General features: G+C 44.9%; 1 protein-coding gene across 12 annotated transcripts in view; it reads left to right on the plus strand.

Annotated features, from left to right (window-relative positions):
• Positions 1-23,185, plus strand: part of COBL (cordon-bleu WH2 repeat protein) — a 204,956-nt gene that overhangs the window by 40,586 nt on the left and 141,185 nt on the right. For 8 of the 12 annotated variants that reach the window (XM_077304157.1, XM_077304152.1, XM_077304151.1 and 5 more), the window contains exons 2-4: positions 8,774-8,980; positions 11,591-11,801; positions 16,651-16,879. In XM_077304157.1, the coding sequence (XP_077160272.1) occupies positions 8,774-8,980; positions 11,591-11,801; positions 16,651-16,879 (647 nt within the window). Of the gene's footprint in view, positions 1-7,964; positions 8,067-8,381; positions 8,498-8,773; positions 8,981-11,590; positions 11,802-16,650; positions 16,880-22,840; positions 22,996-23,185 lie in introns of those variants that run through there. The other 4 variants (XM_077304154.1, XM_077304153.1, XM_077304150.1 and 1 more) reach the window with 4 other exon arrangements.

Here is a 23,185-nt window from a genome sequence, read left to right on the forward strand (position 1 = left end):
TCTAAGCTGCTCAGCCATCCGAAGATTGGAAGATTGATCTTTCTTAGATGTACAGGTTTTTTTACTGCCTTGCATTGCTTTTCTGGGTCTTGGATCACCAGGAGCTCAGAACTTTAAAAAATTGCTGTGCTTATCTGAAGCAGATTCAGCACTTTCTATAAAATCTAGTGAAATAGGGAGGTTGTGTGTAGAATGTTCTACTTCCAGGAAATCCCCTAAGAGTTTGAGGAGATAAAAACACTGAACTGGAAGCTGGCATCATCCTTTTAGTTCAAGCCAACACAAATTGCGTTAAACATTCAAATGAGGTGGTGAAATGTTCTAATAATAGCAGCTGTGGCATCTGATCATTATGAGGTTCTGACAACAACATCGCTATTGTGGGGAAGCCGAACACTTGATTATCTCATTGGCAATGCATGTTTGGTTCATTAACATTTGGAAGCAAGCAGAGAACCCAAGTGTACATCTTAAGGCTCTGTCTTTTGGGTCCCAGTTAAGAATTAACTTTGAATCCTAGCTAAAATTTCTATGGTTAGTGGATTTATACCCTTTTCATTGCGGATTTTGTCTGCTGGTGCAGGAGTTGTCCAGGTGTGTGGGGAACCCTGGAGGTTGTAAGAAGAGGTTAGAGAGTCTAACAGCACCCTTGCAATTCTTATGACTAGTAATCTGATTAAAAACATGTAGATGGGCGGGCGGGCAGGCAACAAAGGGGAAGCAGCCTGGTTTTATGGTGTCTGTATGGACAGAACTCACTGGTCTGTCTTCTGTCAGGCAGAGCTCCCTGGTCTGATTTGCCCGTCCCCTTCCCCTTTCCATCTTCCGCCCTCATTTAGCATTCCCTCAATGATCACTTCTTCCTCAACGGTGTTTTAATTGCTGTTTTAATATTTTTGTATATTTCAAATCTGTTTTTAATTGTTTTAATGACATCTATTTGGGTGGGTATTGATTTTAATGGTTTCAAATGTGATTTTATCATATATGCTTTAAATTGTTAGCCACTTGGGTGTTTGTGGTAAGGGAAGAAAGGTGGAATGCAAATTTTGTAAATAAATGAATATATATTCACCGGGCCAGGTAATTAAAGTGGAAGGGAGGAGGACACACACAGAAGAGCAGTGTTGTCAGAATACTGCACTGCTTGCACAGCCTATTTAGGGAGATGCCATAGAAAAATGACAGTGTGACACGACTTCATATTCATCTCTACACAATGTCTCAAATCGTTCCCTAGGTTGAATACAGGAACTGCAAAATATACTTTATGCTAGACATCTCAAACATATTTTATCAAGCATACTTTTAGATATCCCTCATGCCTCCACCTGTTTACTGGGTAATGCTCGGCCCAGGATATTTGTGTTTATTTTCCTACTTTCTTTTCTTTAAGTTTATAGACCACCCTCTCTGCTGGAGCGGACTCAGGGCAGTGAATAATATATGTTCAACAATGCAGTTAAAATCATCATATCATACTTAAACATATAATCCGTTCTAAAAATTCACATATTCAGACTATGGCTGTGGAATCCAGAATGCACGGTGGGAATGCAATACTGAAGGGAGGCACAAGCCTCAGCTAATCAGCACCGAGACAGAAGGTGAGACCACAAGCCTCAGCCTATTGCCTTAAAGGCTAACATCAGCTGCTTAGACCAAGACGGACTGCAGGTAGATAAGTCAGAGACAGCCAGGTTAGAAGTGGGCAGGAAGCTGACAGCGAGTAAAGCCAGAAGCCTAAGAGGAGGGTGATATATCTTTAGACCGCTTGGGGAGCGGTATAAATAATTGGTTAAGGGCTAAGCAGACGGAGAGTGGGTGGAGCCGATCCGGGTGAGGGTCCAATCAGAAGGCAGGAAGCACCTTCCGATTGGGCCCTCACCAGGACAGCCCAGAGTTCTAGCCAGTCGCTTTGCGCCTCCCCCCCGCCCCCCCCTGCGGATGGCTGCCAAGGGGGATGAGAACAGAGGCTTAGACAGGCTGCGCCACCCCTTTTTGCCCCACAGCTGACGTAACTGTCAAGTCCAACTGTAACTTTCTTCACTTTGCCTCAGAACAATGACAAAGGCTTGTGAGTGCTCTCCCTCCCTCCCCCCTCCCTTCTGGCCTGCTGCAAAGGAGCCTTTAACAGCTCCTGACTGAGGGGAGGGAGGCGTTTCCGAGAGCAACGCAGGAGAATCTGAGAGCATGGGTGTAGGAATTCCTTTGGGGGGGGGGCTTTCCCCTTCTGCCAAACAGCTGGCTGACAGGGAGGCCACAGAAAAGCCCCTTCTCACTTAAAATACTGCTCACTTAATTATACTGCTCTAAACACAGCCAAGCCATATGTATTTCTTCTTTGCAACTCTCTGCAGATTTGAGGCCTACTGTACAGCACTATTCTGCAGACGAAACTGGATTCTGTTGCAAAGGTTCTTTTGTTTCCTGTTTCATCTGCACAACAACCCTGTGCAGTAGGCCTCATGGCTTTCAGTTCAACAACAACCTGTGTGGGAGGCCTTAAATGTTTCTTCTCCACCACAACCCTGTCCAAAGTAGCCCTTTCTGCCTGGGGAGCTGATCTTTATACCCTGAAGATGAGTTGCAATTCCAGGAGCTCTCCAGGCCCCACCTGGAGGTTGGCTACCTCTGGGTTGGAAATATTCCTGGAGGTTGGGAGGTGGGACTTCAAAAACCTACACTGCCTCAGAGTCTGGCCTTCAAAGGAGCCATTTTTGCCTGCAGAGCTGATCATTATAATCTAGAGATGAGCAGCCATATAGATATTATGGTAGAGGCTTGCAGACTGCAGTTGGGGGGGGGGGGAGTTGTGCAGGTGTGTCCCTCCTAGCCTATGGGTTATGGCCAACCCTTACCAATAATTGATTGTATTCTGGGGTGCAGACAGGCAGACCAGCATCAGTCCTGTGAGTCTGGAAAGGGCAGGTAGATCTAAATAAATATTTGCAGCTTGAAACTGTAAGTAGTGAACAAGTAAATGGCTGGAGAGACATAAGAACTGAATTGACTTTTTCAACCTTGGCATGGCAAATAAAAAACAGTATAAAAATCTTACTAAGGTCAAGACTGCTGTGCACAGAGAGGGTTGCCAGCTTCTACGTGAGGCTCTCTACCCCACCTCCGTCACGGGGAGTCTGCTATGGGGAGAGGAAGGGAAGACGATTGGAAACTGCTTTGAGACACCTGAGGCCTGCTGGGTCACTGCAGCATTTGCGTCATTTGCCACCACGCCACCTCAACTTCCCACACAACACACACATTCAACCTTTACAGACTGAACAACTCCTCCCCTTCCTCTTCCCACCACCAAGCTCTAGCGCCCATTGTATTCCTGGATACAGCGGGCTTTGCCCCTAATAAATGTAATAAAATAAATAAATCTAGAGGAATAGAGGGAAGACTAGGCTTCCCTTATGTCAAACTGATCAGGAGCTGTGGCTCAACAGTAGAGCATCTCTTTGACCGTTTATGCACTGGGAACTTCACTGCCCCAGCTCCCGTGCTGGAGCACAAATCTGGGCTGGATGAGGTGCACCAGGCCAAATGCTCCACCATATGGGTGCAGGAAGAGGTGGAGCAACCTGCCATGACTAAAACTCCAGCCTGCAGACCGGCATGAAACCTCCAGTGCGTAAACGGTTTTTGGCATACAGGAGGTCCCAGTTTCAATCCCCGGCATCCCCACTTAAAAGGACTGGGCAGCAGATGATGTGGAAGGCCTCTGCCTGAGACTCTGGATGGCTACTGCTTGTCTGAGTTGATGCTAGTCATCTTGATGGACCTTCATGCTTCATACGGCTGTGAGAGAACGTCTGTCTCTTTAATAGCAGCAGTATGGCTCCCTAGCATGGCCTGTGGGCTGCTCTGCATCCCTGGGGACAGACGCACAGAGTGTGGAGCCAGAAAGGCTCTTCATTTGAACACTGCTGCTCCTAGAGTTGATTGCTTGTGACCCAGTTTGAAATGCATTCTTGCCATACCATGATTTTGAATTACTCTCCCTTGTTTAGCGGTAGCTAGAAGATGGGAATCATGACTGTAGTTATCTGCCTGTCTGGAAGTAGCATTTTGAGTTTGATTTCAGATGCAAAGCATTGCTTGTGGCAACTTGCAAGTCCAGCAGCATGCTGACTGTCACTTCGAAGGTGCAGTAATGGTAAAACACCTTCCGGCTTGATACCTATAAAGCTCTTCTGCATCCCACCTTTAAGCTCACCACATGATTCTAAAGATGCTGGGTACAGAAGGCACACGATCCTCAGCAAGTAGTTCATTGATCTATTTGTTTGTTTGTTTGTTTTTTTGCATAATTTGCGTAAGCCCCTCCCACTACATTCTGATCAAAGGTGAACCTACTTCCTAGAGCACTGGTTCTCAACCAGGGGTCGGGACCTCTTTGGGCGTCAAATGACCCTTTCACAGGGGTCACGGCAGGACAAGCAGCTTGGCTGGGGGGCGCCATCCACACAACAGCCTCGTGGGGTAGATCTAGACAGAGTGTTCATCTCTCTGGAGCAGCGGAAAACAGCAAGATCGGCATGGCGGGACAAGAGGCAGAACTGAACTGAAAAACCCTGGGAAAAAACAATTTATATACAATCATGGGCAATGCCATTAGTCAGTTTTGGTTTAATTTCTGTGAAAGAACACTTGCATAATTTGATGGTTGGGGGTCCCCACAACATGAGGAACTGTATTAAAGGGCCGGGGCATTAGGAAGGTGGAGACCCACTGACATAGAGGTTATGAAATACAGTGTAGCAGGAGGGCAGTTGTCATTGGTACTTCAATGTTATTACCCGTCATGAGCCAGCTGGAAAGGGCAGGCTATAACAACAAAGTTGTTGTTGTTGCCAGCACTTGACTGCCTTTGACAGGTTTAAGTACTTTCAGCTTAAATCTTTTAATTGTCTGACACTCCTTAAAAAGGACTTTTAACTTCCAGATAATTTTTGTAAAGTTGGAATTTTTAGGGACTCTTTTTAGTGTACTCTTCCCCTATCTACTGCTCTAGTCACTTGTTTAGAGGAGAGGCGGATTGCTGTGGATTGCTCGTATGAAACATTCACCCAGCTCTCTGCTTAAGTACATAAATGTACCTTTTGCACCTCGTTGACAGTTTTACTGAAGAATCACTGGATACAGGGAGAGGTTTTCTCTATACTCCTCCTTCCATCACACCAAACGTTGAGCATTCTAAACTAACAGCATGTCATCCTTCTGCAAATGTCACAATTATTTGTGCTGAGCTTAGAGGATTGAAAAGCAAACTGCTTCTAATCAAAGTTGAAAGTCAGTAAATAAATATAGTAAATTGTGATTTGGGTCATTTCTCAAAGCGCTGATGCAGATATAAGGCTAACAACTGTTAACTCCCTTCAGTAATTGAAGGGAGTGGTGAATTAGTGCAAAAGAGGTAAGGTGGGGTGGGAGGAAGACATGAACCCATGCATGATCTGGACGAGGCCGTGTTTTATTGGCGCCATCCCAGAGTATTTCCTCCCACTGGATGGCAGCTGATATGATGAAAGGGAATATAAAACGTCTTGTAAACTGCCATGAGCCTAAGGGAACGGCGGTATAAAAGTCTAATAATAATAATAATAATAATAATAATAATAATAATAATAATAATAAATGGAATTGTGAACAGACCATTAGAGCTGGGGGCTCCACTGTGGTCACCTCTGGAATTCTGGGAGAGGGCCCTCAGTGCCAACCTAAAATTGCTGCTACAGAAGGCAGACACAAATGCTCTGCTTCCCTGCTCACTTGGCTAATGGACTGCATGGCCACCACACTGAAGGTAGGGTTGCCAACTTTGGGTTGAGAAATTCCAGAAGATTAAGGGGGCAGAGCCTGGGGAGAGAGGGGCAAGATGTCACAGACTCCAGAGTAGCCAGTTTTCTCCATAGGAAAGGATCTTTGTTTCCTGGGGAGCCTTTCTGAGTCCTGGAGAGCTCCAGGCACCACCTGGACATTGGCAACACCACACTGAACGCAGGACCACCTGTCTGTTCTATTTCTGAATGTCTGTTTCTCCTTGTGGAACAGCCTGGGTTCCTAGGTCCTAAGGCTGGAACAATCCCCCCCCCCCCCCCCCGCTTGGTGAGTAAGCCCATGGCAACAGACGGAGGAATGTCACCACCTGCTGACCAGGGAAAGGCTTACCGGTCCTTCTAATCGTCCAGCGACTGTGGCTGCTATTGCAGTCGTGGGAAACACTTTCATTTGAATGAGCGCAGCCAAGAAGCCCTGCCTTGTCGCGGTTCTACCTGCTTTCTGGAAAGCTTTCTAGCCCGCGTGGTTGAGGATTCATAGGGCCTGTAGCACCAGAGCCAGTTGCAGGATCTGTGCAGCCCTAGCAGTGTGAAATTGTGCTGGGAGCAGCCCAACTGGAGGCGGAGGGACCCCCAGTGGAAAGGGGTGTCACTCTGAGTGTCCTTTAAGAGGGAAAAGGGGGGACAAGAGAGGCTACAACCCTGACCCATGGCTGGGGGGGGGACACAGTATGGGCCCCTTTGAAGTGCGGGGTCCGTAGCACATCCTGCGTGGATACACCGGCCCTGCTCTCTAGTCAGCAGGGGAAGTGGTGGTGGGCCTCACAGCACCCATGGGTGCCACCTTTGGGAATTGCATTAAGGAACCAACCGACAACTATCCCCTGTTGAGGAAACATTCCTAGTCATAGTGTCTAATAAAGGTTAAGAATCTCCGGCCCTTTAGGCACCGATCTCCGGCCCTCTTGGCACCGATCAGACATCCATCCCAGATATTGGCTGGAGAGACCGAGGTAGGAACAAGGGCCAAGAAATGAATTCCAATGCAGCACCTAGAACAGGGGTAGTCAAACTGCGGCCCTCCAGATGTCCATGGACTACCATTCCCAGGAGCCCTTGCTAGTATTCGCCAGCGAATGCTGGCAGGGGCTCCTGGGAATTGTAGTCCATGGACATCTGGAGGGCCGCAGTTTGACTACCCCTGACCTGGAATATTGTCTTATGTTTGGTTTGTCTTACAGCTTAATTGTAGAGGTCTGTAAATCAAATAAATGATTATAATATAATAAATAATAATATAAAATAAGAGTTTTAAGCGGAATCCTCGTGCAGATGTGCTTTGTGGCTCTGATTATCACAGAAAGAATGCCTGATCATTTGTGACTAATTAGTCCTCCATGAATGTTTCAATTACTGCTTTTAGAATTCTTTATGTTTGAAGGGATGCTTATTTTAATGTTTTAAGTAGCAGCTTTATCTTTCTTTCCCAAAGTGTCATATTGTTCAGTATTTTTGCATGACTTTGGGGCAGCTGTGAATCATGATTTTCTTTTTCTTTCCTTTATGAAGTGTAAGGCTGATTCCACAAATTCATTAAATTCTTTTATTTTGAGTGTGTCACCTTTATAATTCTGTGTGAGAAGAACCCAATAAAAGCAATGCAGAAGTTTATCAGGAGGTCTGATTTATATGTATATTTTGGATCCTTTTCATATCATTTAGATAACAGAGTTTATATACAAGTGTAAGTTTTGCTTTCTCTCTTAAAAGAGGCCAAGGCTATCCAAGTGTTTGGTCCATTTCCAAATCCAAATAGAGAAACAAAGCAGAACCTTTCTGCAACAGTTGATGCCTAACTTCATGATTGAGCACAAAATTTAGGTTTGCGCTGTTTTTGGTGGTCATCTTGCATAGCTCTGTTGTGGATCTGACTTCCGGGCTGCACAACAAAAAAAGCCATTGTACACTTCCAGGGAATTGCGCAGAATGTCATCTTGTATCCAAATTGTTTGCTCTGGGTAGGTAACTGTGCAGGTAAATATTCAAATAACAGCAGTGTAAAATGAACAAAGCAGCAAAATAAAAGGCACGTAAAAGTCGAGAGAACAAGGGTGTGTGTGTAGCACGGGATTTGGAATGCCAAGGCTGCATTGTTCATGATCTTTATTAATAAATAACTTAGATAGGTGTGGGTCCAAAGGGTTGTGGCCTGTTCTCATGGCATTCCAGAGTGTTAATGTTCACAAGTCCTGGGAAGCACACTTCAGAAATCATATCCAGGTGGGTACCTGTGTTGGTTTGAATCTGGGTATAAGCTTGAGTGTGCAGGCACACTTCAGAATAAAACTTTGGTGCTCTTAAAGGCACCAGAAATGATATCTAAGTCGTTTTTCCTTTGGGGGTTATCCTGTTTCAAGATCTTTAAAAGGAAAGATAGAACAATCAGTTAATTCAAGTGTTTTTCTGCCAGGGTATCAGCCAGCTCACAGAGTAAGTAATTTTCAACTGAAACATGATTTTTTGTGGAAGGAAACGGGGAACACTGTATGCAGTATAGCAAACAATATGCCTTAATAAATTCCTCTGGAATTTCAGGCTTGGACTGTCTTCTTCCATGTTCCTGTATATTCACTAAGATTACCAGAACACAGATACGGTTTTGTTTATTGATGAGCCCTTTGGATTGGAAGTCTTATTGATGTACTTCTAGGGTAATATATGCTTCATTTTCCTTTAATGCTGGTAAAGCATTTGTTTTCATTTACAATATACTCTGTAGTAGTCATATAAACGTTAAAAAATGTTGAAGCCATGGAAAAAACAGTATTCGTTCTGTTGAAAAACAGATTGCCCAGTGATGCACCAGTCATGACCTGATTGTGACTGACCTCTTGCTCCATTGTTTTGCAAACAAGAATCTGTGGGTAAGGGGGTATATGTAGAGACACGTGCACTTAACATATCAACACTCTGCTATGTTTTTCCAGGAGAAGAATGAAGGCCCGGGCTCCCCCTCCGCCAAACCAGCCTCCTGCTTCTTGTAAAGTTAATAACGAACACAAATTAAGCACAGAGGTGGGAATTCTTCCTGATCAGGGTGGGATAAACATGAAGGAAAACATGATTAACAGGACAGTGGACTTTACAGTAGTTCTTCCGGATAGAGATGAGCAGAAGTACGCTGTGCATGGAAGGTAAGGCTTTCATCCAGTTTCCCTGTATGTTAAGAAAATATATGGATGATTGAGAGGTTGCTAGTAATTCTCCCTCTTAAGATGTGTGTGTGATAGGCTTCCTCTGTTCTGTTCTGATTGGGTGTCAAGATCTGTACTCTAATGCCAGAATAACGAGTTCTGTAGGGCAATGTTTTGGGTCCTCTGAACTACAGGCCACACTGTGAACACAGATTCATACCTTGGTAATCTGAACCAACTCTTCTTCTTCTTCTTCTTCTTCTTCTTCTTCTTCTTCTTCTTCTTCTTCTTCTTCTTCTTCTTCTGAACTATACCATGTCAGGCTGCAGGTAGGGTTTCATTAAGGTGACCAGATATCTGGCCCTGCAAGGCAGGATGTGGCACGGCGGTGGCAGGTGGGCCTCTGGGTCACTGCGGCCCATTCCCAGTTCTCTCAGATCTCTCACAGCCCCACATCCCTCATAGGTTGTCTATTGTAGGGAGACAAGGGGGAAAGATGTTTGTAAACCGCTTTGAGACTCCTTTGGGTAGTAAACAACAGGGTATAAAAATGCAGTTCTTCTTAGGAGCAACCATGAAAGAAGCATGTGGGCACATAACATTTTATCAACAGTGAAAATATGGAGACAGAAGGAGCAGGGTGGACATAGAATCATAGAATCCTAGAGTTGGAAGGGGCCATACAGGCCATCTAGTCCAACCCCCTGCTCAATGCAGGATCAGCCCAAAGCATCCTAAAGCACACCAACCCCAGCCTCAACCATAGACCATATAATGCCTGTGCAGAGCAACCTGTTGCTTCTTCAAGCCAAATAGGCACTGAATCGGGCGTCAGTAACTGTGGCCACACTGAAGTTCATCAGACTGGCAATGTAAATATTCCCAGGCTCCCTAACCTTCCTCCAGAGTGCTTCTGGCAGAAAATGGAGTACCCAGTTGTCAGGCCCGTTATCTCAATGAGCAAACCTGGTGCTATTTATTTATTGGATTTATAGTCTGCCTCTCTAGGAGATCGGCTCACAGCGGGTTACATAAACAATCCATATAAAATTATACAATTTACTCTGAGTCTTGGGAAAAGGCAGGCAGATGCGGGTAGAATCCTGTGTGTGTGTTGGGATCCAACCTAGTGGGTAGTCAGTAAAAGCCTGCTGGTGCTTGAAAGTACTCTCTAAATTAATCGGCCTTAGTCAGGTTTCTTTTTTTTCCAATGTGGAGTCCTTTGCTGATGATATGGTCATAGAAACCAATTAGTAAATACACAACTCATCTTTGTAGTTAATATACACTTCCTGCCTTGGTGATCTCCATATTCTATTTCCGCACCACAAAACTTACCTTACAGGAGCATACTCAAAGTCTTTAGGACACCTGGTTGAGTATGCTACCTTTAGGACACCTGCTACCTTTAGGACACCTGGTTGGGGTTTGGAGGACTTCAGTGGTGTACCCTTCCAGAATGGCTATTTTCTTCAGGTGAACCTGGAAATTAGATATAATTCTAGGAGATCTCCAACGACACTGAAGGATGTCAATCTTAAATCGCATTCTATGGCAGGGCATTCTTTTCTAGTATATACAAGGGGAAGAATTTAATACACTTAAATTCTAAAATTTCAGAGCTGCTCATTGAGCTCTTAGAGATTTAATTCTAAAGTTTTAACTGAATTCCTTAATAGGAAAATAGCAATTCCTGTTTCACATTATGAAGAAGTGCTTCAAAAGTAGGCTTCATTGATCCATGCAGAACCTAGGCTTTCAGACCCTAAGCAAAAAAAAAAAGATTTTACTCTTGTGATCTTGGCATACACAATTTTTAGCAAATTGTCTAAAATTAAAACTCCGATGGCATTCTTGTACTTTAATTAGTTTGAAGGGCAAATAAAGGCGTTTCTAATGAACAACAATCAGAATTAGATTTCTGTAGAGGAAAAAAATGGCAGCTTGCGCTTATGCATCTTTACTGACTGGGCCCTGCTGTGTCCATTGTACTTCACAGAAAAGGTACATACATTTAAGAGAGTCCTTATTATTGTGTTTTTTCTGGATGTCTTCTAGAGCAGTGGTCCCCAACCCGCAGGCTGCAGCCTGGTGCCGGGCATCGAAGGCCTTGGCGCCGGGCCGCGGCTCCCTCTCCCCGCCCCCCCCGCAGTAAAAAACCTTCTTACTGTGGGAGGGGGGGGAGAGGGAATCAGGGTCGCGCCCGCGCATTGCGCATGCACGATTTCGGCCTCGCATGCCGCATGTGCGCATGCGCGGCCGGGCAGTTGCCCTGCCAGTCCCCAGCCTCAAAAAGGTTGGGGACCACCGTTCTAGAGGTTGTGATCATTTAAAAAGTTGATATATGTGTTTGTCTTTTCTTGCCAGTTAGTATCTGTTTGGACATGGAGCAGATTCCCATGCCCAGTCAATAGCTGTTTGGAAGATCATGCTTTTTTGAAAGATTTCACAACACTTTAAAGACATGGCAACATTGCTGTTCCTTGCACATGCATACATGAATACATTCATTCTCATGTATCCTCTCTCTCTCTCATTCCCCTGTCTCATCCTTTTTCATTGAAATCCTACTTAATTTCTGAATAACCCTCACTATCTTCTTTCTTGTAGTAAAGCTGTGATGGACCTGTTGGTTGACTTGTGCAGCCTGTACCATTTAAATCCAGCCCATCACACTCTTGAACTTCAGTCCTGGGGGACGCAGCCACCTTTGCAGTACAAGCCAAATACATTGCTAGGGGCACTGGAGGTACAGAAGATATTTCTCAAGGAGAAGACTCCTGAAGGGAAGACAAAAAGGCCCCCACCCAGGATTCCTGAGGTCAGAATTGTGGGGTTTTATTTTATGTAAAAATCAATGAATGGTGACAATGATTTTTCCTTGAATATGCTGTGGTGAATTGTTGTGACATTACACTTTGGGTTGGATCCTAAAACTACTTTAATCTGCTTTTTACTCTGCCCTTCCTCCGGGAAGTTCAGGGCAGAGTATCTGTGTAGAATCATAGAGTTGGAAGGGGCCATACAGGCCATCTAGTCCAACCCCCTGCTCAATGCAGGATTAGCCCTAAGCATCCTAAAGCATCCAAGAAAAGTGTGTATCCAACCTTTGCTTGAAGACTGCCAGTGAGGGGGAGCTCACCACCTCCTTAGGCAGCCTATTCCACTGCTGAACTACTCTGACTGTGAAAAATTTTTTTCCTGATATCTAGCCTATATCGTTGTACTTGAAGTTTAAACCCATTACTGCGTGTCCTTTCCTCTGCAGCCAACAGAAACAGCATCCTGCCCTCCTCCAAGTGACAACCTTTCAAATACTTAAAGAGGGCTATCATGTCCCCTCTCAACCTCCTTTTCTCCAGGCTGAACATTCCCAAGTCCCTCAACCTATCTTCATAGGGCTTGGTCCCTTGGCCCCAGATCATCTTCGTCGCTCTCCTCTGTACCCTTTCAATTTTATCTACGTCCTTCTTGAAGTGAGGCCTCCAGAACAGCACATAGTACTCCAGGTGTGGTCTGACCAGTGCCATATACAATGGGACTATGACATCTTGTGATTTTGATGTGATGCCCCTGTTACAGCCCAAAATGGCATTTGCCTTTTTTACTGCTGCATCACACTGCCTACCCATGTTTAGTTTACAATCCACAAGTACCCCAAGGTCTTGTTCACACACAGTGTTACCTAGAAGTGTATCCCCCATCCAGTAGGCATGCTTTTCATTTTTCTGACCCAGATGCAGAACTTTACACTTATCTTTATTAACTTGCATCTTGTTCTCATTTGCCCATTTTTCCATTGTGTTCAGATCTCATTGAACTCTGTCTCTATCTTCCGGAGTATTTGCCAGTCCTCCCAATTTAGTGTCATCTGCAAACGTGATGAGTAGTCCCTCCACCCCCTCATCTAGATCATTAATAAATATGTTAAAAAGTACCGGGCCGAGCCCTGAGCCCTGAGGTACCCCGCTACTCACCTCTCTCCAGTCTGATGAAACACCATTGACAACAACTCTTTGAGTGCGGTTCTCTAACCTATTCCCTATCCACCTAACTATCTGAAAATCCAGAATGCAGTCCTTCAACTTATCCATCAGAACATCATGGGGAACCTTGTCAAAAGCTTTACTAAAATCCAAGTAGATGACATCAACCGAATTTCCCCGATCCAGCAAACCTGTTACTTGGTCAAAAAAGGAAACCAGGTTGGTCTGGCAGGACCTGTTGGAGACAATACATGCTGACTTCCTTGGATCACCAAATTGTCCTCCAGATGTTTGCAGATCGCTCCCTTTAATATCTGCTCCATTATCTTCCCCACAACAGAGGTCCGACTCACTGGTCTGTAGTTTCCCGGGTCATCCTTCCTCCCTTTTTTGAAGATCGGAATAACGTTTGCTCTCTTCCAGTCCTCCGGGACATCTCCAGTCCTTAAAGAGGTCCCGAAGATGATGGACAAGAGCTGTGCAAGTTCTCTGAAAAGTTCTTTGAGCACTCTCGGGTGCATTTTATCCGGACCAGGGGATTTGAACTCATCCAGTGCAGCTAAATGCCTCTCGACAGCCTCTCTATCCATGTTAACCTGCCACCCAGACACTATCCTTTGGCTATGGCCATCTCTAGATGTGCCTAAACATTTTGACCTGTGGGAAAAAACAGATGTAAAATAGGCACTAAGCCTTTCTGCTTTCTCTGCATCCTCTGTTAGAGTTTGTCCATCCGCACCCAACAGTGGGCCTATTGCCTCCTTTACTTTACGTTTGCTCCTCTTGTTACAATGGGCTTCCCTGGCCAATCTTAGCTCACTCTCAGCTTTGGCCTTTCTGATGATTTATCTACAGTGCCTAGTAACCTGTAGGTACTCTTCTTTAGAGCTCTGTCATTCCCTCCATTTCCTGAACATTTTCCTTTTCTTTTTTAGTTCCTCTTGAAGTTCTCTGTTCATCCAAATAGGCTTCTTAGAGCTCCTGCAGTGTTTTCGTCTTTCTGGGATAGTCATTGACTGAGCATGCAATAGCTCTGGTTTGAGTAGCGCCCACCCTTCACATGCTCCCTTCCCTTCCAGCATTCTCGTCCATGGTATGACGCTCATCATGTCTCTGAGTTTATTAAAGTTCGCCCTACGAAAATCCAACATCCGCGTCTGGCTACAAGCTTCCTTGGCTCCCCATCTCAAAAGGAATTCTATGAGGACATGGTCACTTCCCCCTAGGGTCCCCACCTCCTTCACCTCATCCACCAACTCTTGCCTGTTGGTCAGTATTAAGTCCAGTATGGCTGAACCTCTTGTGGGTTCATCTACCATTTGATAAATGAGTAAAGTGCCATTAAGCCACAGCTGAGTTATTCCAGTTCCTTTGTCAACCTTTTGACTATGGAGGAACCCCTGAAATAATTTCTCAGCCTTTGTGGAGCCCTGGAAGTGATGTCAGCTGGGCAGGCCTCCTAGCCACACCCCTGGAAATGACATGTCAATGGAAGCGATATCACGATTCACATTTATTTATTTATAATTTGATTTCTAGATCACCGCTCCCGGCAAACTGGCTCGCAGAGGCTTGAGGAGGGCTTAGTGGGGGAGAGACAGGAGGTGGTTTAGGGCAGGAATATGCATGCTCATAAACCACGAGAAAATTCACTCAGACTCAGGAGGGAGAGCAATGGAAGCATCAAATTCTCTAGCTTCTAGCCAAGTCCATTAAGGCAGGAGCGGAAACGTCATGGAACCCCTTCAGATCTTCAGCAGACCCCTGGGGTTTCATGGACTCCTGGCTGGGAATCCTTGCCACAGAGATTTCAAGGCAAGAGAGGAGCACAGGTGGTTTGTCATTCCTCTGCATAGCAGCCCTGGTTTCTCAGATACACGAGTCTTCCCATTCCTACCATGATGACCAAAACACTGGTATCCTGGGTATAGTCTGCACAGAGCTCTTATTCCAATCCCAGGTCGATTCAGTCTCTGCTATCTCAATGCGATTTCCATTTTTATTTTGTCCGATTTAAATTTTCCCCCTGCAACAAGCATGATTGATCCAGAGTTACCCTACCTTTATCCTGCAATATCCTGGAGTGGATATAACCCTCAACATTTGAAGAATCGGATTGAGAAAGCATGCGGAGCTCTGCCTATTTCTAATTTGTTCCTGAACTCCGTGGTAGAAAAGCCCTGATTGGCCAGGGCGTCAGTTCCTGGTTTCCAGGATTTAAAGGGGAAGCCCTAACTTGCCTTAAACGGGATGCCCTAACTTTTCTCAGCAGAAGCTCCAGAAGTCTAAATTTCTCTCAGTAGAGATTTGCCTCTTGGTTTTTTTCTCCCTACTCTGCTGTCTCCAACCCCCCCTCCCCATTCAAGAAAAGAAAGAAAGAGGCTCCAGCTGTGCTTCGCTCCCCCCTACCCTTCTGAGCTTCCCTAACCATGTGCAGAACACTTTTCTGTTTCAATGGGGGGGGGAGGGGGGAGAGGAAGACCCGAGTTCAAATCAATCTGGATTCAGCAAAGTAAGTGCAGACTCTGCCCTGGTCTTGTAACTATGGTGTAATCATATTTTTATTCCCAGTGGCAGGGAAGAGTCAGGGCTCATGTAGTTATAGTGACCATTGGTAGTATAGATAGTATAGATAATATAGATTCAGTGGGTCACAAAGTGTCAACATATAGTGCTTTGAACAAATATGGTAAAGAAGCCTGTGGAAAGGGGCAATTGGCATGCACAATTTAAGCCTGCGCCTAGATAGAGCCAGATAGTCCTGGTCCTCCAGCTGAAGTTAGTGTAGAGATAATTGTTCATCTTGTGACTGTGCTTGAGGTAGGATAGGATAATATTTTTGATATTTGTGAAAGAGCTCAGAATTATGTTGTATTGCAAATGCAGAATCCTAAAAGACGGTACAAAGTTGAAATGCAATAAGAAATTTTGCCATCTGGTGGAGGTTTAGATTTATCCTTTTTCTGCAACTACAGCTGTGAAACATGGTACTGTGTAGAGCCTGCTGTAGCAGTGGTTCTCAGTCTTTGGTGGTGGCTGGTGTGGCAGCAGCATATGTGAGCGCAGATGGGGTGTGCGTGTGCGCTCGTGTGTGCGTGCATGTGCACAACAAGCAAGGTGGTATGGAGGCAGCCATTGCCATGGCTCCGCCGTCTCCACCCGCCACCCACCGCCGCCTCCACACTCTGCTGCCACCGTCCGTCCGGCTACCACCATGGCAGCAGGCAACCTGGCGACCCCGGGGAAGGGGCCAAACAACCCCACATGGGGTCCCAAGGTTGAGAAATGGTGTGCTATAGTGAGAAAACTTTACATTTAACGGTCTAGCAACTGGTTTATGAACTAAGTTATAATGACCCCAATGGTTTCTGCAAATTAAGCATTCTTTTTTCTTAATCTCCCTAAATACGGTAAAATGGTTATTCCACTCCATCGTTTAAAATCTATTCTCTTTATTATAGGTACAAGTATTTCATAAGAAATTTCAGTGGCTTAATGTTCTGAAGAATCCTATTCTGCCTTGACATGTCCTCCTGGATTAATGAATGGGTTTGATCTTTGATCTTTTTTCAGCTATCGACCTATCCGTTGTACCAACTGCATAATGAATGCAAGCCCTGTTGTTTTGAAGTCACTAAGGTTCTAGAGCTCACAGAGGCCTTTTTTCCCATTTCACTTGCACAGAAATCCATGAGGCTGGTAGTAAATTACCTCAAGACACAAAAGGCAGTAGTTCGAGTGAATCCCGAGGTGCCCCTTGAGAGTATAATCCCAGCCATTTGTGAAAAATGTGAGGTCAGTCAGGAGCACCTCACCCTCTTGAGAGATACCATCAGCGGAGAGGAGTTGGAGCTCACCAAGTCATTGAATGAACTAGGGATAAAGGAGCTCTATGCCTGGGACAGAAAAAGAGGTAAGTGAAGACACATACTAATCTGCTTTAAAGAAGCCCCATATATTTACAAATGGTGCTTATCCTACCTATGTGTGACAGTGGGGAGAGCACAGGGACTCTTGCTTTTTCTTAAAAGGCCTTGGTGCCTTGATAGAGAAAGCCCTTTCTAAGGTTGCTATCTGTCTAACCTCAGATGGCAGGAGCAATAAAAGCAGAGCCTTCAAAGATGACTAGAGTGTGTGAGTAGATTTGTACAGGAGAAGGAAGTTGTGGTTATTAATCCACTAAACTCCCATTTGTCAAGGTTTCTACCATTCACTGTTGGGAGTGGTGTTGTAGGGAGAAAGACAAATAGCTGTCCCTCTTCAAAATTGGATTGACACTTATTTGAGTGTGGCTTCTTATATCCACTAATTTGATGTCAATACGGGGAAGAATGGTACCCATGGGGGGGAGGGGTGGAATATTCTTGGTTGGAAAATTGCAGTCCCATACAGTGCTACAATGAGATTTCAAGGCAGAGAATGTCAATCGGTGAATTATGCTGCCCTTGGATCTGACTTCTACAGGTGTCATCTAGGATCATAAATTTTGTCCGCTGAGGAGAGTCTGAGGTCCATTTTGTTTGTGATAGCAGCATCTGGGGAATTATGTCACGAGTTAGTGTAATTTTTTTGGGTTCTTAAACATAAATAGATTTGGGCTTTGAAAGGCTTCCCTTTGGGCAGGAAAACCCTCTCACGGGCTCTGCGAGGTGGCAAGAGGGCTTTGCAGCCCAAAGGGAAGAGAATCCTCCTCCACCCCTGCCCCATGGCCATTTCCCTTTGGCTCCTAATGCCCTCTCGCCGCCTTTGGGGGCCAAAGGGAAGGAAATCTCCCCCCCCCACGGCTGCTTCCCTTTGGCTCCCAAAGGCAATGAGTGGGCTTCACGCATCCCGCTTGGTCCCTGCCTCGGACTGGACACGCCCACTATCTGCTCACTTAAGCCTTAGCACGTTATTACTAACAGCGAGCCCGCTGTTACAGACAGACAGAGGTAATTGTCTATATAATTAGTTGTTTTTCTATCCTATTTCCTCTTTTCTCCTCTTTCGGTCTGTACAGAGATCTCCAGTTGTATTTAGTTTCATCATATTCTTGGGTGCCTTCATACTTATGGCCCCAACCATAATGTTTAAAAGAGGTGGATCGCATAAAGGGAAGTCAGGATATGACCACTGTCTTCTCTACCGGGAAATAACCACAAATGTGAGGTGTTTGCAAACTACCAGCATTTATTGAACAGGTCTGAGCAAAATGATTCTCCAGACTCTTCTTTTCGAGAACGCTTTGGAAGAACATGATGAGAAAATAACAAATAGCTTGTTTATATGTAGGTTGCCAACCTCTGCCTGGGAAATTCCTGGAGACATTGGGGGGGGGGGGGATTTGGGAGAGATCTCAGCCTTTGCTGAGATTTACATAGGTAATTGATTTTATAATAGTGTTAGACTTGTCTCTTGCTGCACCAGTGGGCTTTGACATTACAGTGGGCATCCTCTGCTTTGCAACCTGAGTTGGAAGGGAAGCTGTGCTGAAGCACACGAGGAGGACATGCAAAATACTGGAGGAAGTAGAGCTGGGAGTGGGTTAGTGAATCCAAAAGGTTAAATTGCTTGGACAACAGCAAAGGCAAGCAGCACCTTCCTGCTCCCAAGGCTGCGAAAAAAAATTGCTGTGCTTAATTATTGGCACCTGACTTAGTTCTGCAAGGTGGCTTAAGTTTGAACAGGGTTGCTTGTTCTTGTGTATTGTTGTTAATAGCAGCTACAACATCACCATGTTCGCCTGCCACCGGACTGCAAACTGCTTGCCTTGTTTGCCTGCTGCATGCCAGCTGTCAGGCAGGTGATTGGCCCCATGGGCTCACACAGGGGTAGGGCTGCCCTGCCTCTGAATGCTGCTGTCAACAGACACCTAAGCAGCCCTGGAGCAGAGACGGGAAAGGAGCTGCCTTCTTGCCTTTGTTTGCAGGAGTCTCAGAATACCAGAGATGCCACAATCATGGTAACTCTTGGAACTGAGGATAGCCAAGAGGCATTAAGTATTCTGCTCCTAAGGGAAAATGCTGGTGTAATTTTCCCCCTCCCATTCTCTTAAAAAAAAAAGCACTCAGACAACTTGATTGTTCACCCCTAAGAGGAGTGGAGAAGGTATCTTTTTCATTCTAAAATGTGTTTCTGTTTCCTTTCTCCCAAACTATTGTGGCGCTTTCTTGATCTTAAGACCCACTAAGAAAGCAGCCAGTTTCGGATGCCGTGAATAATTCCTTTTACATGGATTTTTAAAAAGTCGGTTTTGGCCAGATGTCACGATTGAGATTGTTAAAAGTTAGATTCTGTTGTTTTCCTTCACCGTCTTATTGCAGTGGTGCTGTTAACCCACTTCTTGTATCAGCTTTGCAAAAAGAGCTGGACAGACATGTTTTATTTATGTAGTTATTTATTTATGTTCTGTCTTTTATTTCAAATTCCTTCTGCTAAATGATCTTTTCTTTTTTAAAGCAGCATTTTAAAAAAACAGCAAGGGTCCCCCCCCTCCCCCTTTCTGGGATTCTACTGGTTTTGAGGCACTCAAGTTCTGCATCACCTGCTGTTTCTCAGGTGCCTGCTTTGTCAACAAGTTCTTCACTTCTGCTATTGCATTGAAAAGGAGGTCATAGAATCATAGAATCATAGAGTTGGAAGGGGCCATACAGGCCATCTAGTCCAACCCCCTGCTCAACGCAGGATCAGCCCTAAGCATCCTAAAGCATCCAAGAAAAGTGTGTATCCAACCTTTGCTTGAAGACTGCCAGTGAGGGGGAGCTCACCACCTCCTTAGGCAGCCTATTCCACTGCTGAACTACTCTGAATGTGAAATTTTTTTCCTGATATCTAGCCTATATCGTTGTAGTAGTTTAAACCCATTACTGCGTGTCCTTTCCTCTGCAGCCAATGGGAACAGCATCCTGCCCTCCTCCAAATGACAACCTTTCAAATACTTAAAGAGGGCTATCATGTCCCCTCTCAACCTCCTTTTCTCCAGGCTGAACATTTCAAAGTCCCTCAACCTATCTTCATAGGGCTTGGTCCCTTGGCCCCAGATAATCCTTGTCGCTCTCATCTGTACCCTTTCAATTTTATCTACGTCCTTCTTGAAGTGAGGCCTCCAGAACTGCACACAGTACTCCAGGTGTGGTCTGACCAGTGCCGTATACAATGGGACTATGACATCTTGTGATTTTGATGTGATGCCCCTGTTGATACAGCCCAAAATGGCATTCGCCTTTTTTACCGCTGCATCACACTGCCTGCTCATGTTTAGTTTACAATCCACAAATACCCCAAGGTCTCGTTCACACACAGTGTTACCTAGAAGCGTATCCCCCATCCAGTAGGCATGCTTTTCATTTTTCTGACCCAGATGCAGAACTTTACACTTATCTTTATTAAATTGCATTTTGTGTCTCTATCTTCTGGAGTATTTGTCAGTCCTCCCAATTTGGTGTCATCTGCAAACCTGATGAGTAGTCCCTCCAACCCATCATCTAGATCATTAATAAATACGTTAAAAAGTACCAGGCCGAGCACCGAGCCCTGAGGTACCCTGCTACTCACTTCCCTCCAGTCTGATGAAACACCATTGACAACAACTCTTTGAGTGTGGTTCTCTAACCAATTCCCTATCCACCTAACTATCTGAAAATCCAGATTGCAGTCCTTCAATTTATCTATCAGAACATCATGGGGAACCTTATCAAAAGCTTTACTAAAATCCAAGTAGATGACATCAACCGAATTTCCATGATCCAGCAAACCTGTCACTTGGTCAAAAAAGGAAACCAGGTTGGTCTGACAGGACCTGTTGGAGACAAATCCATGCTGACTTCCTTGGATCACCAAATTGTCCTCCAGATGTTTGCAGATCGCTCCCTTTAATATCTGCTCCCTTATCTTCCCCACAACAGAGGTCCGACTCACTGGTCTGTAGTTTCCCGGGTCATCCTTCCTCCCTTTTTTGAAGATCGGAATAACGTTTGCTCTCTTCCAGTCCTCCGGGACATCTCCAGTCCTTAAAGAGGTCCTGAAGATGCTGGACAAGGGTTGTGCAAGTTCTCTGGAAAGTTGTTTGAGCACTCTCGGGTGCATTTCATCCTGCCCAGGGGATTTGAACTCATCCAATGCAGTTAAATGCCTCTCAACAAACTCTCTGTCCATGTCAACCTGCCACCCAGACACTGTCCTTTGGCTACTGCCATCTCTAGATGTGCCTAAACCCTTTGACCTGTGGGAAAAAACAGAAGTAAGATAGGCGCTGAGCCTTTCTGCTTTCTCTCCTCAGAGTTTGTCCATCCGCACCCAACAGTGGGCCTATTGCCTCCTTTACTTTACGTTTGCTCCTCATATAACTGAAAAATCTTTTCTTGATACAGGGGGCTTCCCTGGCCAATCTTAGCTCACTCTCAGCTTTGGCCTTTCTGATGATTTATCTACAGTGCCTAGTAACCTGTAGGTACTCTTCTTTAGAGCTCTGTCCTTCCCTCCATTTCCTGAACATCTACCTTTTCTTTCTTAGTTCTTGTTGAAGTTCTCTGTTCATCCAAATATGCTTCTTAGAGCTCCTGCAGTGTTTTCGTCTTTCTGGGATAGTCATTGATTGAGCATGCAATAGCTCTTGTTTGAGTAGCGCCCACCCTTCACATGCTCCCTTCCCTTCCAGCATTCTCGTCCATGGTGTGACACTCACCATGTCTCTGAGTTTATTAAAGTTTGCCCTATGAAAATCCAACATCCACATCTGGTCATTAGTACAACATTTCGTAGTCTTCCTTCAGATCACCTTATATATCTGTTGTATTAACAGAATAAGAGGCCTGAATCTTCAGCGCTGTCTCTCTCTGTCTCTCTCTGTCTCTGTCTCTGTCTCTGTCTCTCTCTCTCTCAATTAAAAACAAAAATTTTAAAAGTATGCAATTAATTGAAAGCAATTAATCACGTGAAGGCTATTATCACTTTTCTTGAGTGATTAGACAGAACCCTTTGTGTCCATGGACATCAGCTCCTGAATCACTGAGGGTGTTAGCAGCTAGCTATGAAAAATAAAATGCGACCATAATCAGCTGCATTTGTTAGTGAACAAAATTAAATGTATCACATTGCATAATGTTAGCCTTTGTTGCTCTTCTTAAAAAATCTGGGGAGAGACATACGTTCCGTACTTTCACATACCTCTCTGTTACTTACATAGGAGTAACAATGCAGACTACATCCTGTGATACCCATTATGTCACTTTGGGTGTGGCTTACAAGCTACTGTATTAGTGCAACAATCCCCTTAAAATTGGTTTATGGTTAGGCTGCAAGTGAAATTTGTTTGCAGTGAAATTACTTTCAAAGTGTTTGCAGGATTTAAATTAACCCAGCCTAGGATTGCATCATAAGTGCATTAAATTAATGCAGTTTACCTTCTTGGGGCATGAACCCTTTCTCTTTCACCATGCCCTTCCTTCCAGACTTGTTTTTTAACATTTGAGGACAAAGGGCTTGGATTTCTCTTCTTTGTGGGTTCATTTAGTTGCAATGTCGATTTTTCACCAGTGCATAATAAGATGCTGCCTCTTCACATAAAAAGCCTCCACAAAAGTCTCTAAACCAAATCATCTGGAGCTTGTGGCTGTTGCTCTCACAGATTGGCTGCCCGCCCTGGATTGGGCCTCCTGGCACCCTTAAGTGGCCAGTCTCCTCCCCGAACAGTGGCCGCTGTAGCAACTGATTGGATGGAAGCCCAGGATTGCTGGCAGCCCAATCTTGAATTTTTTCAGACTGAGCTGTAAAGCCATGATGTGTCCCCCCTCTTTTCCAGGTGCTGAACCTTTTATGCTTCCTTCAGTTTGACAGAGAGGCTTTCCATTGAGATGGAAGATCCTCTGCCACATGCTTTGACTTGCCTTTCTTTTAGGTGCAGAGACCACCACATACATACAAACCGAAAGAGCAGTCTGCTAGGAACCATGAGTGATCATCTGGTGACCCTATGCACTTCCCCTGTTGTGTATATCTCCTGGAATTGTGCACACTTCACAGTGGTTCACAGTACTGGTTATGAACTGAGTGGTAAGGATCTTACTCTGCCTCTCAGACTGTACACGCTGTTGTGATGGAAAGGCAAAATTTTCTACATGTGAATACAGATCTCACGAGGGGAAACTACAGGAGCATAGCCTCTCTCCTCAAATTTTAATGCATTTTGGTTATCAAATAAAATCAAATACCTTTATTGGCATATCTTAACACAGCCCGCGGT

This window comes from Paroedura picta, chromosome 11, assembly GCF_049243985.1.
Source record: "Paroedura picta isolate Pp20150507F chromosome 11, Ppicta_v3.0, whole genome shotgun sequence".
Classification (NCBI taxonomy): Eukaryota; Metazoa; Chordata; class Lepidosauria; order Squamata; family Gekkonidae; genus Paroedura; species Paroedura picta.